Genomic DNA, 14,513 nt, shown 5'->3' with positions numbered 1-14,513 from the left:
TGTAAGCTCTTCCTTATATCTCAGGCAATAGCTAAGCCAGCGCCTTGAACTGGGTAAGGTACTTCAAGAAAAGGTACTGAATTGAAAATGGAATGTAACCATCACAATGGTGACATGGGAAATAACAGTTTAGGAGAGAGAGATTCAGGGAAAGCTTGTAGGAGAAGGAAGAGTTGGTTCCTGAGCTGTGCTTGAGGTGATGATGGAGAATCTGGCTAGGCAGAGAAGAAGTGGGTGATCAGAGGTGGGCCTCAAAATCATGAGTGAACCTGTGGAGGGAGGCTGGCTTGGGGCAGGGGGCTGCGTTTCTGCAGTGGGTTCAGCTGTGCTCACCAAGGAAGTCACTTAACTTCTTTACATGTTGGTTTTCTAATGTGTAATGTGGGAAAAATAAAAGCACCATTTGGGGTTAATGTGAATAATGAGATTATGTACGGTAAACGCTTAGCACACTGTCTGAACCTAATATGTGTTACCTGATTCTAATAATACTACTAAATATTAGTGGTAGTAATATGGTCTGAAGCATGTCATACACAGCAATCTAGCTCTTTGAGTAAATAATTTACACTCACAGATAATGCCATTGCAGTGAATAGATTAAAAAACAAAATCATTGAAACACTACTTCAATTCACAGGACCACTTTGGTTACTATGACTTTCCTAATCAATGGATTCCAGGAGTCCCTCAGAAGGGATTCTCATAGTTGAAAATCTTCAAGTCGTTGAGAGGCAGGAGAGTGCTAAACATATTCTGGGTAAAAGGTTAACTTGGCTGAATCAGAGTCTTAGCCTTTCTGAGTAGGCTGACCCAGTGAGAACCCCTATTCTACTTCCAGGCTGTGCTTTTAAGGAATTTAGCCACATTCCTTATCTTTCAGTACTTTGGTTTCCTCATCCTTAAAATGTGGATAACAATACATAAGGGCTATAAGACAGGTTAAATTGGGTCCTGTACATAAAGCATACATAATGGTACACAATGCTGACAGTGATGTTTGTGAAGCCTGATTGTGAAGGGCCTTGGATTTTCATCCTGTAAGGCTTTTGTTCTCAAAATGTGATCCCTGTAACGGCAATGCTAGCATCATCTGACAACTTGTTAGAAGTACATATTCTCAGGCCGATCCCAGACCTGCTGAAGGTGGGGTCAGCAATCAGTGCTTTTACAATCCCTCCTGGTGATTCCGACGCACTTCGGTTTCGAACCTGCTGTGAGGTAATAGGGAGCCATTGAAAGTTTTTGTACAATGGAATGATGTGATGAAAATGATCCTAGTGCGCAGACAATATATCCTTGTATAAGAGGCTCAAATTGCCTAACTACGGAAAAGCTTCCAAAGTTACTGTTAGAAGCCTGTTTATTGATCCTTAACGATCTTAGGCAAAAACTGGGGTTAGCACTTAGGGCCCCAAGCACAGTGCTCACCTAATGAAGGAGGTAAGGAAGTCAGCGCACGGCAATTAAGAGAAGCTGCTTTGGATACTATTTCCACTGAAAGCCTTGGGACCGGGCGGCCAGGTGATGCTCAACGAATTCCGCCCCTACAAGCGTGTCACAAACGTAGCCTGCAAGAAAGGAAAAGAAAACCTTGTAGGGAAACCGGAAATGAGGGTCTTAGGGGTATAGAATCTGGTGGTGGGGGAAGGGGATAGGATACACGGGGGTAAGGAAAAAGGGCGGCCCCTCGTTGGCCGGGCTACACCCCCTTCCCGTCCCTTTAGAGCCCGGGCGCGGCCGGCGGGCGGGGCGGGACGCACCCCCTGCGGGAGACAAGGCTCCGTCAGCCTCTGTGCGTTTGGGGCCAGGTCGATCCTGTTCCGTTCTGTTAGCGCGAGGTGGGGCGTCTCCTCACCCTCGGCACCTCACCGGGGACATCCCGGTCCGTCTCGTCCCTACTCTGGCCCTTTCTACGAGCGCCGCGCCGGCCGGTAGCCGCATCCCGGCCGCTGTCCGCGCTGCCCGCCGGCCGGCCATTGTTCGGGCCCCACCCCTGCTGAATATTCACGCCGAGCGGGCGGCTCGCCCCGCGCCCTCCCCAGCGGGGCTCGGGCTGGGAGTGCGTTTCCGCTCGTTTTTCCTGCCGGAGAAGGAGAGGGGGAGCTGTTTTCTCTCTCCTCAATATATTTTCGGTGTCCCGTTTCTCCTCCTCCCTCGCCGCCGCCGCCCCCTCCCTCCCCGCCTCCCTCCCCGCCTCCGCCCCCGCCTCCCGGGTTATCTTTGTCTCGCTGCCTCGCGCTCACTCGCTCAACTCTCGGCGGCGCCGCGGCCCCACGCTCCGGGCCCGTCCTCTAGGCGCGCGGCGCGGGGCGCGGGCGCCGGGGCCTGAGGCGGCGGGCGACGCCCGGGGGCCTGACGGCCGCCCCGCGCCATGGTGTGAGCGCCGCCGCCGCCGCCCCGCGCACGCTCCGTCCGCCCTCCGCGCGCGGCCCGGGCCGGCCGAGAGCCGTGACCAGCCCGCCGCCGCCGCCGCCCCCGGCCTCGCGAGGCGGAGTCCGGGCGGCCCGCTCCCTAGCGAGGAGGCGCCGTCGGCGGCCTGGCCTGTGACGGAAATAAATAGAGAAACAGATATATTTATTGGTACTATTTTGTTTGGTGGCAAAAAGGGAAAATGGCGAACGACTCCCCTGCAAAAAGTCTGGTGGACATCGACCTCTCCTCCCTGCGGGTGAGTGGCCGCGACGGGCCCCGCCGCGGGCGCGCTGGGAGCGGGGAGCTGGGGCCGCGCCCTACCCCGCCGGGCGCTCGGGCGCCGCCGCGGGCAGAGCCGCGGGCGCGGCGGCCCCTTTGTCTGCCTGCGTCGGCATGTGCGGGGCGGCGGGGCGCGACCCTCCGCCGGCGCCCCCACCCCGCCGCCCTCCGCGGCCCCGGCGCGACCCTCGAGCTCTGGGAGACCGCGCTGGGCCAAGCCCACCTGGTTTGCAAGCGCCCTTTCTCTCCGACTGCCCCGCTTTATTTATTCATTGTTGTGCTGCTTTTAAATTCTAACCCCTCCCCTCCTCTTCTCCAGGATCCTGCTGGGATTTTTGAGCTGGTGGAAGTGGTTGGAAATGGCACCTATGGACAAGTCTATAAGGTCGGTGTGGGGCGCCGTCTTTGTTTCCCGTGGCACGTTGAAACTTCTTGTTGGGGGACGAGGAAGAGGATGATAAACACGCCGCTGACTGGAGGCCACGCCACTTGGCCAAAGTTGGGAAAGGGGTTTCGCCTTGCAGTCCTTCTGTTTTTAAACAGGAGTTTATATTCAGGCTGGCCTTAAAAGACCTCACTCATTTCCTGGCTTTGAGATAAGGAAATAAGCTACACTCTTAGGCATGCACTTTTCTTCAATAAAATGGGAAAACATTTTTTTTTTTTCTATACGGCAACCTTAATTCTTTGGTTTTCTCCAATTCTGGCCCTCTGAGTTTGTGTGTATTAATGAGAATTCAGTATAGGGAGGCCTGGCCTGTGATTATCCTGAGCCACTGCCTTGGCCTTCTTGAAAATTGTCATCGTGTTGCCTCGTTTTAATGTTTGCCAAGTGCTGAAGGTGAGGAGTTTGGTGTTACCTGCGACTTTTGAAAAACTCTATCACACATCCTATTGATAGATACATACGTATTTTGGGGAAGCAGGGAGGGGCGTGTGTTTGTGCACTAGGAGCAGGAAAGAATTACAGCGTGAGGATTATAAAATCTGAATTCCAGGAATAACCTGTTTGACAGGTGTGTAATTGAAACAGAGATGAGGGAGAGTGAGGAGTCAAGAGGATGCCCAGATTGCACACCCACCCCAGGCCTGTCTCTCCCTCTCTCTCTCTCTCTTTTTTTTAACACCCGCGCCCCCCCCCCCCCCAACGGTAAATGAAACTAACAAATCTGGAGACGATGAGTCTTCTCTGAGTAGCTGACACCTGATGTGACTAACAGTGCTGTTCATTTTATTCAGTGCACATTCTGGAGCGTCTGAAAGAGCTGTAGGTAATGGAGGCACAGATCTTGAAAATTTGAAACAGAATGTTAAATTTCCCGGGTCCTGATTTATTTCTTCCTATGAAACGTTTTCTATACGTAATTTACACTGGGGGTGTTTTCTAGCTGTTAGAGTGAGTACAAGGTTGGGATAGAAAAAAAAAAAAATCTTATGAAGCAGGGCTTTGTGGTTCACCCTGAAGAATTGTCATTGTTTCATTAAAAATGGAGGGAGGGGGTTGGAAGCTGACTGTAGACGTTTTCTTAGGCCAAATTAAGTGTGGATCCTATTGTCTCTTTTATGCTTTCTGAACAGGATTTATCTGTTGATTGAACGTCCCTCCCCAGCCCCAACTTCCCCTGGCCTGGCTATGTACTGGGCTCTGTACCGGCCTGCGGTCTGAACTTGAGTCTGTATTCTTAGGTGTTCTCAAGTGAATTAGCATGTGTTTTGTTGGTTAACTGTTGGGGCCGGGGCCAGGTTTTTGAATTTGAAAGGAAGCCCTGTTAACTCAGCCTGCTGGGCTCAACTGAATTTGGAAGACTTTGGAAAATTTTGGAAAAGATTGTGTTGCAACTCACTGAGTGGCCTGGTAACTGGCTCTAAGACGTTCTCCCCAGCCCCAGTGTTTGTTTAAGCCCCAGTCGGTTTTTTTCTAACCCAGTTTTTCTGGCCAAATCTAAGTGGTGAGTGTACTCTTCCAAGTGAGTTAGCCAAAGCTTGGTTTTGACCTGGTTACACAGTAGTTGGATTGTTTGTATCTTCCTCAGTCAGCATGGATGTGAAGGGCAGTGAAGTAAACTAGAAGCCAACAATCCATTTTTAAACCAGAAGAAGAAAGAAGGAATGAAACCTGAATGTGTATTAAGTGGCTTTCAGAGGTGGGTGTTCCTTATTGGTAGTAGTTTGGGCAGGTTCTTGTTTAAGTTTTTTTCCCTCTTCATTTCCTTTGGTTCTATCCTCTCCTTCCCCCAAGCTTTTGAAATAGATTTGCTGAGCAGTGCAGTTGGGAAGCATTTGGGATACTGGCAGTGACACAGCTCTCTGACTACAAAGTCTGTACAGTTGAGAAGAAATTCTCAAATTATGCAAACCTAACAAATTAAGAAGTCTGTGCAAAAGTGGCACACACACAAAATAGTGCCTGAGATTTTGCTCACCAGCAGTTCTATTTTGTTCTGGAAAAATTAAAAAATACACAAGGAGAGAGAGTAGATCACCTAATTTAATAGTTACTAGCAGGTGACTAATCTAGTTTCATCTGTGGTCTTTCTCTCTCCATAGTATTTTAAGGTAAAGCCTAGTTACCATTTCACTAAATGCTTCAGTATGTATCATTTTGTTTTTCAGATAATCAGATAATAATTCAAATAATGCTATTCTCAAACCTAAAAAGTTAATTCCTTAGTATCAAATACTCAGCGTTAAGGTTTTCCTGATTTTTCTTATATGTTTCCTTACTATCACAGCACTTATGAACTGATACTGGGAAGTTCAGTCTTGATAGATGATAGAAATAAGGGAGGCAGTTAATATCTCCATTTTCTTCTCCCTTTCAATGTCTAATTTCTAGAACAATTTACATTATGCAGAGGAGTTTATTTAGGATTTGTTGGCGTGATTTGTATATGGTGGTTTTGGGGTTGGATTATTGACACTTAAACACTTGTTTATTGTTGCTAAACATCCACTGGTGTGAATCGCATTTGAATTGGGAAAATATTTGTGATAATTTGTTGTTTATAAAGAAGCTTTTTTTTTCCCCTTCACATAACTTCAGGTAAAATATCTTTAAGTTGAACCCTGTAGCTAATTTGTTTAAGTGTTATATTTTGTATTTTTTCTGTGAACTTTTAATTTTTTTAGTGACTGTGGTTGCTTATTTTGAGAAGATTGTATTTATGTGAGGTGAATGAGTAAAAAGAGGGAGTTTTCTGGGTTTTGATATGTTTTATGAAAGTGCCTTTTTTTGGGTAGTACCCCTAAATTTGGTGACAATTGATAAATAGTTTGAGTATAGTTCAAGAGTATATAACTATCTTAAAAGATTTGAAACACAGAATATATTCTATTTAGAGAAATTTAGTTTTTGCATTAGGTTTCTGAGGGATCACCATGAAGGCTATTCATAAATTAAAACCTAAGAAAAACCTTGTGAATTTCAGCTTACGGGGTTTCATTCAGAATAACATTTATTTATAAAAAGAGCGTTTATAAGATGATCTTGTGCATGTTGAGTAAATCTAGTGAATTTTAGTTATTTTCATCAAAGAGGGACAGTGTGAAAAATCAAAACCAGAACAAATGCTTGTTTTTGTGTTATATTGGGTTTTATTATTTTTAATATTTATTTGGCAATTTTTGTTTTTCCCTTGGGGTTACTGTTACCTTGTTATTTTGTATTTGGTGAGCATACAGTGACTAGTATTCCAAATGTCTTGACTAGGAGAAGGAAAATCCTGCTTTTGGAAAGGTACTGTAGGTAGTGAGAGGGGAGGTTAGGGAGTTTAGAATCCAGCAGGTGCAATGTCTGGGGTTGGGGCTTGCTCACAGAAAGGATGGCAGCCTTTCTGGAGATTTGAACATCTTGACCCTGTCTGAACCTGTTCTTGGAGGAAAGGTAGGCTGTAGACCTTGAGTACTCTGGGTCCAAAGACGGTAAGCAGAAGCAACACAGAGTTTGCCACCTGTTAGGGCGTGGTGCTAATGCTGTCCCCCTCATATACTGAAGAAAAGGGGAATGGGGGTGTGTGACAGAAGGGCTGAGGGTGACTTTGAGGTTTAGGGAGTAGTGGCATCTTGGGGAGAGAGATTATATGCTTGCCAGTTAAGGAGGGATGTCATTCTTTGAGCATTGAGGGGTCCTTGAAAATTTTGTTGGGATTGGGGAACCCTTGGGAGTAAGTAGGAAACCTGATCAGATGATGTTTGGGAAAGGAGCAGGTAAGATGGTTGTCCTCAGACAGTGGTCCAGAAGACGGGAGGTAAAGGCCAAAACGGTAGTAGCAGTGGTGGTAGAGGGGAAGGGTTTGGGGCTGAATTCTTGGGCATTCTTCCTCGCTGAGGTCAACCTGCTAAATTCAGTCATTATCTGCAGGCTTTGGTCGTGTCCCTTCAAATGGGGACACTGTTTGCCCACTGGATTAGGAGGAGCCTTGGGATCTGTGAAAGTGCTAAAATTACTTTCAATTGCTCAGCAGTAGAGTGCTGTAGAAATCGTGTGGCTTTTAAAAATCATTAGTCTAACATTTTGGAGCAAACAAACTTGTGGGAGAGGGTTCTCTAAATGTTATCCCTTACGTGTAGCATCTCTTGTTCTTAACTGGAGGTAAAGGCATCCAGTGGGGCAAAATGAATTTTGAGGAACTAAACGTTTCCATTGTAAGAAGGTTTCAACTGCCGCCAAGTGGCATGTACAGACTTGTTCTGAGACTTAGAGCTATGAACGCTGGAAGAATTCTGGACTTGGGTAAGGTGGGAGGAAGCCAACCCTGTTGAACATGTATTGGTGTGTAGCTCTCCTAAAAATATCAACCCCAGATTTCCAAAAACTTTTTCAATTAAACAAAATCATAAAAATAAAAAGACTTATAGAAAATCCAACCACCACATAAAATCCTACTCATGGTAGTCTTAAAATTTCTTATTGCTTGAAACTTTATAATAAATGTTTATTTGCATAGCTGTAATCTTGTATTTTTGCCTTTTTCTCTTAACCAATTTTGGTTATGTATATATTTCTATGTATTGAGATAATCCAAAAATATTATCTGGGGGCACTTTTGGTGCAGTGTGTGTGTTTGTTGGTTTTGCAGACTGATACTAGCAGGGCAAAGACTTTGAAGTAATACATCCTACTTTTGAAATAATGCATCTCTGAACAGGTGTGCTAAGCCAAGGAATAAGCATCTAAGGAGTTTCATTCCCAGGGAACTAAAAATATTTAAACTAGAGATGGATGCTTTGACACATGAATTTTATACATAGTCTTTTATTTTGTTTCTTTGCTGGATTAGTAAATACTTGGTCATCTGGTTGTGAACAGCTGCTTAAGCCAAGAGATTGCCTACTCTTAGGGCATCAGATACTTTCCACTTCTTGCGTTGTATTAAATTTATGATGCCTGTGCTTCCTATCATTAGTATCAGTGCTTTCATTTTTCTGTATTCCATTCATTTTTTAAAAATTGGTAGACAGCAAAAGAATATTTAAATAACTGTACAAGTGTACTGCTTTCAGACCCAGCTTGTCCAGACACTGAATCAGAACTGTTGACCAGAGGGCAGCACTAATGTGTATAATAATGTAATAATCTGGAAGGCTCACTCCCCATCTTCTATATGGGTCTGTCATGAACATTATACAAAAATGTAGACCATAGGACAGTTGACTGTATTCGAGTCAAGGGCTTATTCCAAGTAAGTTCTCAAAATCAAACAGTACTTATTTACAGTTTGTGATAATTTTAAGGGTTGAAACAATTGTTGGTTACCATCTTACCTTTTAAAAACAGTGCTTTAAAAACTTTCACAGATAGTGATTGCATATCATTTTACTAACTGCTTGCAAGTAGATTGCTTTTGAATATTTACTACAAACAGACTTTTCATGAATTCAAGTTGGTCTTTTATAATACTAGTCTGCATTACCAGTGTTAAAGTATTAACATATATTATCTAATTTGGGATCAATTACTTTATGATCAGGGACTAGAGATTTCCCTGATCTCTTATTTAGCTTTTGGAAGATTTGGTTGGTATTTTGCTCTTACAACATAACAGCACAGTTGAATCAGGATATTTTGAACACATGGAGGGATGGCTAGGAGGAGAATGGAGAAAGCCAGGTGATGTATTCCCAGTGACCAATGTGGCAGCCATATGTTCTCAGGTTTAATAGTGTTACATGACTGTTCAGTGGACAAAATACAATATTCTGTTAGGCTGGTTGAGTAATAAAAGTTCGCTGGCATTATTCAGAAGAGAAGTAATGTGATGGGAGGTAGTTTTTTCTATAAGAATTTCACAAGCCAGAGTAAGTTTTAGGACTTTCCAAGTGTTTAAAATTGGGATATTAGAAATCCTGATATCTGTGTGTAGCATTATGAGGAACTTAAGAACTAAGTTGAGGAGATGAGATACAAAATGTTGAACCATACTGGGCTGGTTTCATGCCACTCCCATTTCTTGCTGTGCTCTTATCCCAGCTGGGCCCTGGGCACTGTTGTGCATGTTGGGTATACACATAGTGGTGAAGGAAGCAGGCAGTTTGTTTATCCTCAAGAAATTCAGGAAGGACAGGGGAATGGACACAAAATGCCAAGTATGTAACATCCACTGTAAATCCTGTAATGTGTCTGTCTCCCTAGGTCCTCCGGCCAGCATACTTGCATTCAGACACAGCACATGCGCTGGCGCATGGAACTGGCTCAGACTTGGAGTGCGCTTTTTCAGCTCAGAAAGGCTTCTTTGTACTGTAAGATACAGTACAAACAAATGACTAGAAAAGTGAAATGAAAAAGTAGATATACAAAATACCAGCCTAAGTGTTATTATTAGAATCAAAAGATACAATGTCAAATTGCAGTAAGAGCTTTTACAGTTATTCTGTTTCTGAAATTATCAAGCTTTGAAATTATCTGAAATTATCAAGCACTGAACTGGCAGGATTGATTCTGCACGGAGATGGGGGGGGGGGGGGGCTCTTCATGAGCTCTTGGGTTGATTTGTTGCATCAGCAAGCTGGAGAATTGGGGCCATTGTCCAAGCCTAGCAGGTGTTCTCCCACCCTTGAGAAGTAGGGAACCCAGGGCACATGCTGCCCACAGCTTTGTGCATAATATGCCTTTGAGCCCTGGGGCATCATTCTAACTATCTCAAATAGGGCCCAATGCTGACAAATTATCCTGTTATGTTAAAATAATTGAAAAAAACCACACCTGTACTTTATGACTTAAAAACTTTATTTTCATTTTATGATAAGTAGGGCCTTACAAAACCTATCAAAAGTTATGAATGCACATGGTTGCAACCAAGTGATCTAAAGTTCTCATATCAGATCATGGAGTATTCCTGTTCCCAAGAGGCATGCATCTATTTTCAGCCTTTAGTTGCTACTGCTGAATTTTACTGCTGTATTTTTAAATGATATGCTTATGTGGCTATTTCTTGATTTATCAGTTTTATGCATTTCTTGACTTCTTGTAATAGTAGTTACAGTTGTTGAACTACAGTTTTGAACTTCAATAGTAGTTGAAGATTAGCTCTTAAAACTCATCCCCTCCCTTAAATGAGTGTGTATATCATAATTTTGGGTTAAGATGATAATTGTTTATGTTATTATGAGTATGAAAATACCATTTATCTCTGAGCCACCGTCTAATAGGATTACATATCCTTTTTTAACATCCCTTCCCCCTTGCATTGGCATACGTTTTCTTTTGCTTAGTTTTCTATGTACCTGTGGTTACTTTCCCCTGCAAATGCCCTAAAAGATCAGATGCGCAGCAGAGTTACGCCTTTATCAACAATTTTTCCAAATGCTTGAATACCTCAGATAATTTATTGTTCCAGATAACCTGTTGATTCCTCCTCCCGGGGAGGTACCTCACAGCTGGCCAGGCATGGTTGCCCCTTAGACCTGGTACATAACTGTTCTCTTGTATCATTTCTGTTTCCTGGATACAATAGTCTTCATCTTGGGTTTGCTATCTAATTTTCCTGAAGCACATCCTCCAGTAGCTTTATAAGAAAATGTGCATGGCATATAAAAGTTTTAAGTTCTTGCTTGGATGGCTGAAAATGTATTTATTTTTCTTTAACATTGGATTAAAAAAAAATTTTTTTAATGTTTATTTTAGAGAGAGAGAGAGAGCGCAGGTGCGCACTGAAGCACGTGCATGGTAGCCGGGAAGGGGCACAGAGGCAGACAAGAGAATCTGAAGTAGGCTCCACCCTAACAGTGCAAAGCCCAACATGGTGCTAGAACTCACAAACTGTGAAATCATGACCTGAGCCAAAGTCCGACACTCAACCAACTCAGCCACCAAGGCACTCCTTTTACATTGGATTTTTATGTTATCTGGTAGAAAATATTCTGGGTTGAATACCCAGTTTTCCCTTGGAATTTTGAAGACATTTCTTTTTTGTTTGAGTGTGACCTGTTTTAAATTTCTTCTGAGAAGCTTTGGGGATACTCTATTTATTCCTGGAGTTCTTAGGTTTTATGAGTGTCTTTCATTGTCATTCACTGATCTGCATACTTAGTTAATTCTTTTTCTTTTTATCTGGAGATGTCCTTTTTTTTCCTGGGAAATACTTTTGTTCTCACCTCCAAGGAACGTCTCTGCTTTCTCTTTCTGGAAGTTCTTTTTTTTTTTTTCTTCTGTGTTTAAGTACCAGAGCAGTGCCAGGCACAGCCCAGGTGCTTTCTTTATTTTTTAAAGCTTGCTTATTTTGAGACAACGAGAGAGAGAAAATGTGTGCACACTTGTGAGGAAGAGGGGTAGAGAGAGGGAGAGAGAGGGAGACACCCAAGCAGGCTCTGTCAGTGTGGAGCCTGATGCAGGGCTCTATACCAAAAACCGTGAAATCATGACCTGAGCTAAAATCAAGCCATCCAGGTGCCCCTCTTTCTGGAAGTTCTATTAGTCATCTCTTCAATTTATTTTATCTTTTACTTTTTTTTTTTTTTTGTCTTTTTGCTCTGTTATTATGTGTTTGACTTTACATTTCAGTATATCTATTGAATTTTTAGCTTTATTGTATTTTTAATTTATATGAGCAGCTCTCTTTCATATTTTTTGTTTTTGACTGCATCTATTCTCTTGTGGATATATCTCTATCTGAGGATATTGAGTATAGAATTTTTTTGCTAGGTTGATTTTGTTGTTTTCTTGTCTTTCTGCATTTATTTTCCTGGTTTTTTTTTTCCAGATTTTATTTTTTCCATTTGTTTATTTTGGTCTCTGTGTTTAATGCTAAAGATTTTTCTTAAATGCCCAGGTATTTCGTAACTCTGCTCATATTTAAGAGTAAGGCACTAGAAGTGAAATTGGAGGCTCAGTGTGTATGGGCAGGAGGCTGTTTGGTGATATTTCTTTTTTTTTTTTTTTTTTTTTTTTTTTTTCAACGTTTATTCATTTTTGGGACAGAGAGAGACAGAGCATGAACGGGGGAGGGGCAGAGAGAGAGGGAGACACAGAATCGGAAACAGGCTCCAGGCTCTGAGCCATCAGCCCAGAGCCCGACGCGGGGCTCGAACTCACGGACCGCGAGATCGTGACCTGGCTGAAGTCGGACGCTTAACCGACTGCGCCACCCAGGCGCCCCTGGTGATATTTCAATGTAAGCAGGATCAGTATGTTCTCATGGATGGGGAAACCCACTTTTCAATACCTGTAGATCTTTTCCTTGGAGTCACTTTTTCTCTAAGAACACTCAGAGGCCTTTCTTGCCTATGGGCTATCTGTCTATTTGTTGGAGTTCTGGGGTTCAGGGTGGAGGAATAAGGCTGGAGCTCTGCAGTCTACTATCTTAACTTTTCAACCCTGTGTTGCAGTACTTTGTCTCATTTCCTCTCATCTGGAGCATTTCTCCTTCAGTTTCTTCAGAGTTTAATCTTTGGTTTCTTATGGGTATGGTGTGATGTGAAATAGCCACCAGACTGTGAGACAGAGGAAGAGGTTCTGGGGCATTCAGTGACTAAATACTAGCGCTCTTGCTTTTAGCCATATATTTTGTCGTGTCAGTTGCTTCCAGATAATGATCTTCTTAGGGTTCTGTGGGGCTTATTACCTCACTTGGTGTCCTTCTCAGCAGGTACTTAAGTTGTAATGTTTTCCTCTTTAGTAAATGAATTGCTGCCCCATCCGTTTTTTTGCTGTCAAAACCTGATAGAAATGATTTCTGCTGTCATCCCTTCCCCTTTATCTCTTAATTCTTCTGTTTACCTTAAGATCATTTTCATGGAATTAACGTGCATGACTCATGTGATCAGTCCACCAGACTGGAAGTTAACTAGAAGTTGTATCTGATTTTAAACTTATCTTTGATTTTAAAATTATGATTTTACTCAGGCGTTTGCTTCTTTTCGTCCAGAGCAATAACAAAAACACAACAGCAACAATATTGAAAACATTGCCTGAGTGCATGACCTCTGGGCTGATACTTAATTTGGGAGATGCAAGCCCAGGGAGATGAGGAAAGCAAGGCAAGGTGCAGAGCAGGGTGATGTTATGTATCACAAGTTTTGCTGCTGCTCTGAGTAAGCCTTGAAGAAGAGATATTTTTTTTCTTGAAGAAGAGAAGTTTGCTAAACGTGTTTGTTTGGGTTTTCCTGACCCCTTTCTTGAGGTGTATTTTATGTCGTGAAATGTACCCATTGTAAGTTTACATTTCAATGATTTTTATTTTTATTTTTTAAAATTTTTAGTTTTGAGAGAGAGAGAGAGAGAGAGCGTGCACACACGTGTGTGAGCTGAGAAGAGTCAGAGAGAGAGGGAGACAGAGGATCCAAAGTGGGCTCTGAGCTAATAGCAGAGAGCCCACTGCAGGGGTCGAACTCCCAATCCATGAGATCATGACCTGAGCTGAAGTCAGACGCTTAACTGACTGACCCACCCAGGCATCCCTACATTTCACTGATTTTTAATAAATTTGCTGAGTGGTGCAACCATCATCACAGGTCAGTATTAGGATATTTTCATACCCTAGCAGGATCCCTTATAAGTATTTACAGTTAATCCCTATTTCAGCCCAGAACCCCGGACAACTACTAGTCTATTTTATGTCTCTATATATTTGCCTTTTTTGAGCATTTCTTACACTACATGAAATCATACAGTAGGTAGTCTCTTGCATCTATTTTGTTTCTTTTTTAATTTTTAATGTTTATTATTTTTGAGAGAGAGAGAGAGAGACAGAGAGATGGAATGTGAGTGGGGAGGAGCAAAGAGAGGGGGAGACACAGAATCCGAAGCAGGTTCCAGGCTCTGAGCTGTCAGCACAGAGCCCAATGTGGGGCTCAAACTCACGAACCGGGAGATCATGACCTGAGCCAAAGTCAGAGGCTTAACTGACAGAACCACCCAGGCAAGCCTCTTGCATCTGTTTTCTTATACTTTGCATAATGTTTTTGAGGTTCATCCACACTGCTAAGTATGGTAGTTTGTTCCTTTTTATTGCTGAATAGTTTTCCAGTGTATGGATAATGCTGTGTTTTGTCTATTCACTAGTTGATGGAACTTGCTGTGGTTTTTAGTTTCTGGCTGTTGTGAGTAATGCATTCAGCAGGTGTTTTGGCCTGACACCCTGGGCTTGTTCAGAAGAGCTGTGCAATTGGACTGTATCTTGGAACCTTATGTAGAATGGAGTAGGGATTTATCTGCCTGGCTCTTCCTATTTGTCAGCAGTATAACCAAACACCTCCCAGTTCTGATCACCCTGCGTGCCTGTCTGCTTCCCTGAAGCCTGTACCTTCCCCACTCTCATTATTTGTCATCCTTGGGTTTAAGTCATTTCTTTAAACATGAGTACAGTTTCTTATCTCTGTAAAGA

General features: G+C 43.1%; 2 protein-coding genes across 54 annotated transcripts in view; one reads left to right on the top strand and one right to left on the bottom strand.

Annotated features, from left to right (window-relative positions):
* RFX8 (regulatory factor X8) overlaps positions 1-2,335 on the bottom strand; it is a 262,919-nt gene extending 260,584 nt beyond the window's left edge. For 2 of the 4 annotated variants that reach the window (XM_045445663.1, XM_045445662.1), the window contains exons 1-2: positions 1,859-1,973; positions 1,432-1,571 (exon numbers count right to left, since the gene is read on the bottom strand). The gene's annotated coding sequence lies outside the window, so the exon portion shown is untranslated. Of the gene's footprint in view, positions 1-1,431; positions 1,572-1,763; positions 1,974-2,246 lie in introns of those variants that run through there. The other 2 variants (XM_045445664.1, XM_045445665.1) reach the window with 2 other exon arrangements.
* Positions 2,324-14,513, top strand: part of MAP4K4 (mitogen-activated protein kinase kinase kinase kinase 4) — a 192,049-nt gene continuing 179,859 nt past the window's right edge. For 45 of the 50 annotated variants that reach the window (XM_045445652.1, XM_045445660.1, XM_045445659.1 and 42 more), the window contains exons 1-2: positions 2,494-2,671; positions 3,014-3,079. In XM_045445652.1, the coding sequence (XP_045301608.1) occupies positions 2,615-2,671; positions 3,014-3,079 (123 nt within the window). In that variant the 5' untranslated portion in view covers positions 2,494-2,614. Of the gene's footprint in view, positions 2,672-3,013; positions 3,080-14,513 lie in introns of all 50 variants that reach the window. The other 5 variants (XM_045445631.1, XM_045445658.1, XM_045445644.1 and 2 more) reach the window with 2 other exon arrangements.

This window comes from Leopardus geoffroyi, chromosome A3 (assembly GCF_018350155.1).
Source record: "Leopardus geoffroyi isolate Oge1 chromosome A3, O.geoffroyi_Oge1_pat1.0, whole genome shotgun sequence".
In the NCBI taxonomy this organism is placed as follows: Eukaryota; Metazoa; Chordata; class Mammalia; order Carnivora; family Felidae; genus Leopardus; species Leopardus geoffroyi.
The sequence above is the reverse complement of the archived record's forward strand: the minus strand, read 5'-3'. Positions and strand labels throughout refer to the sequence as shown.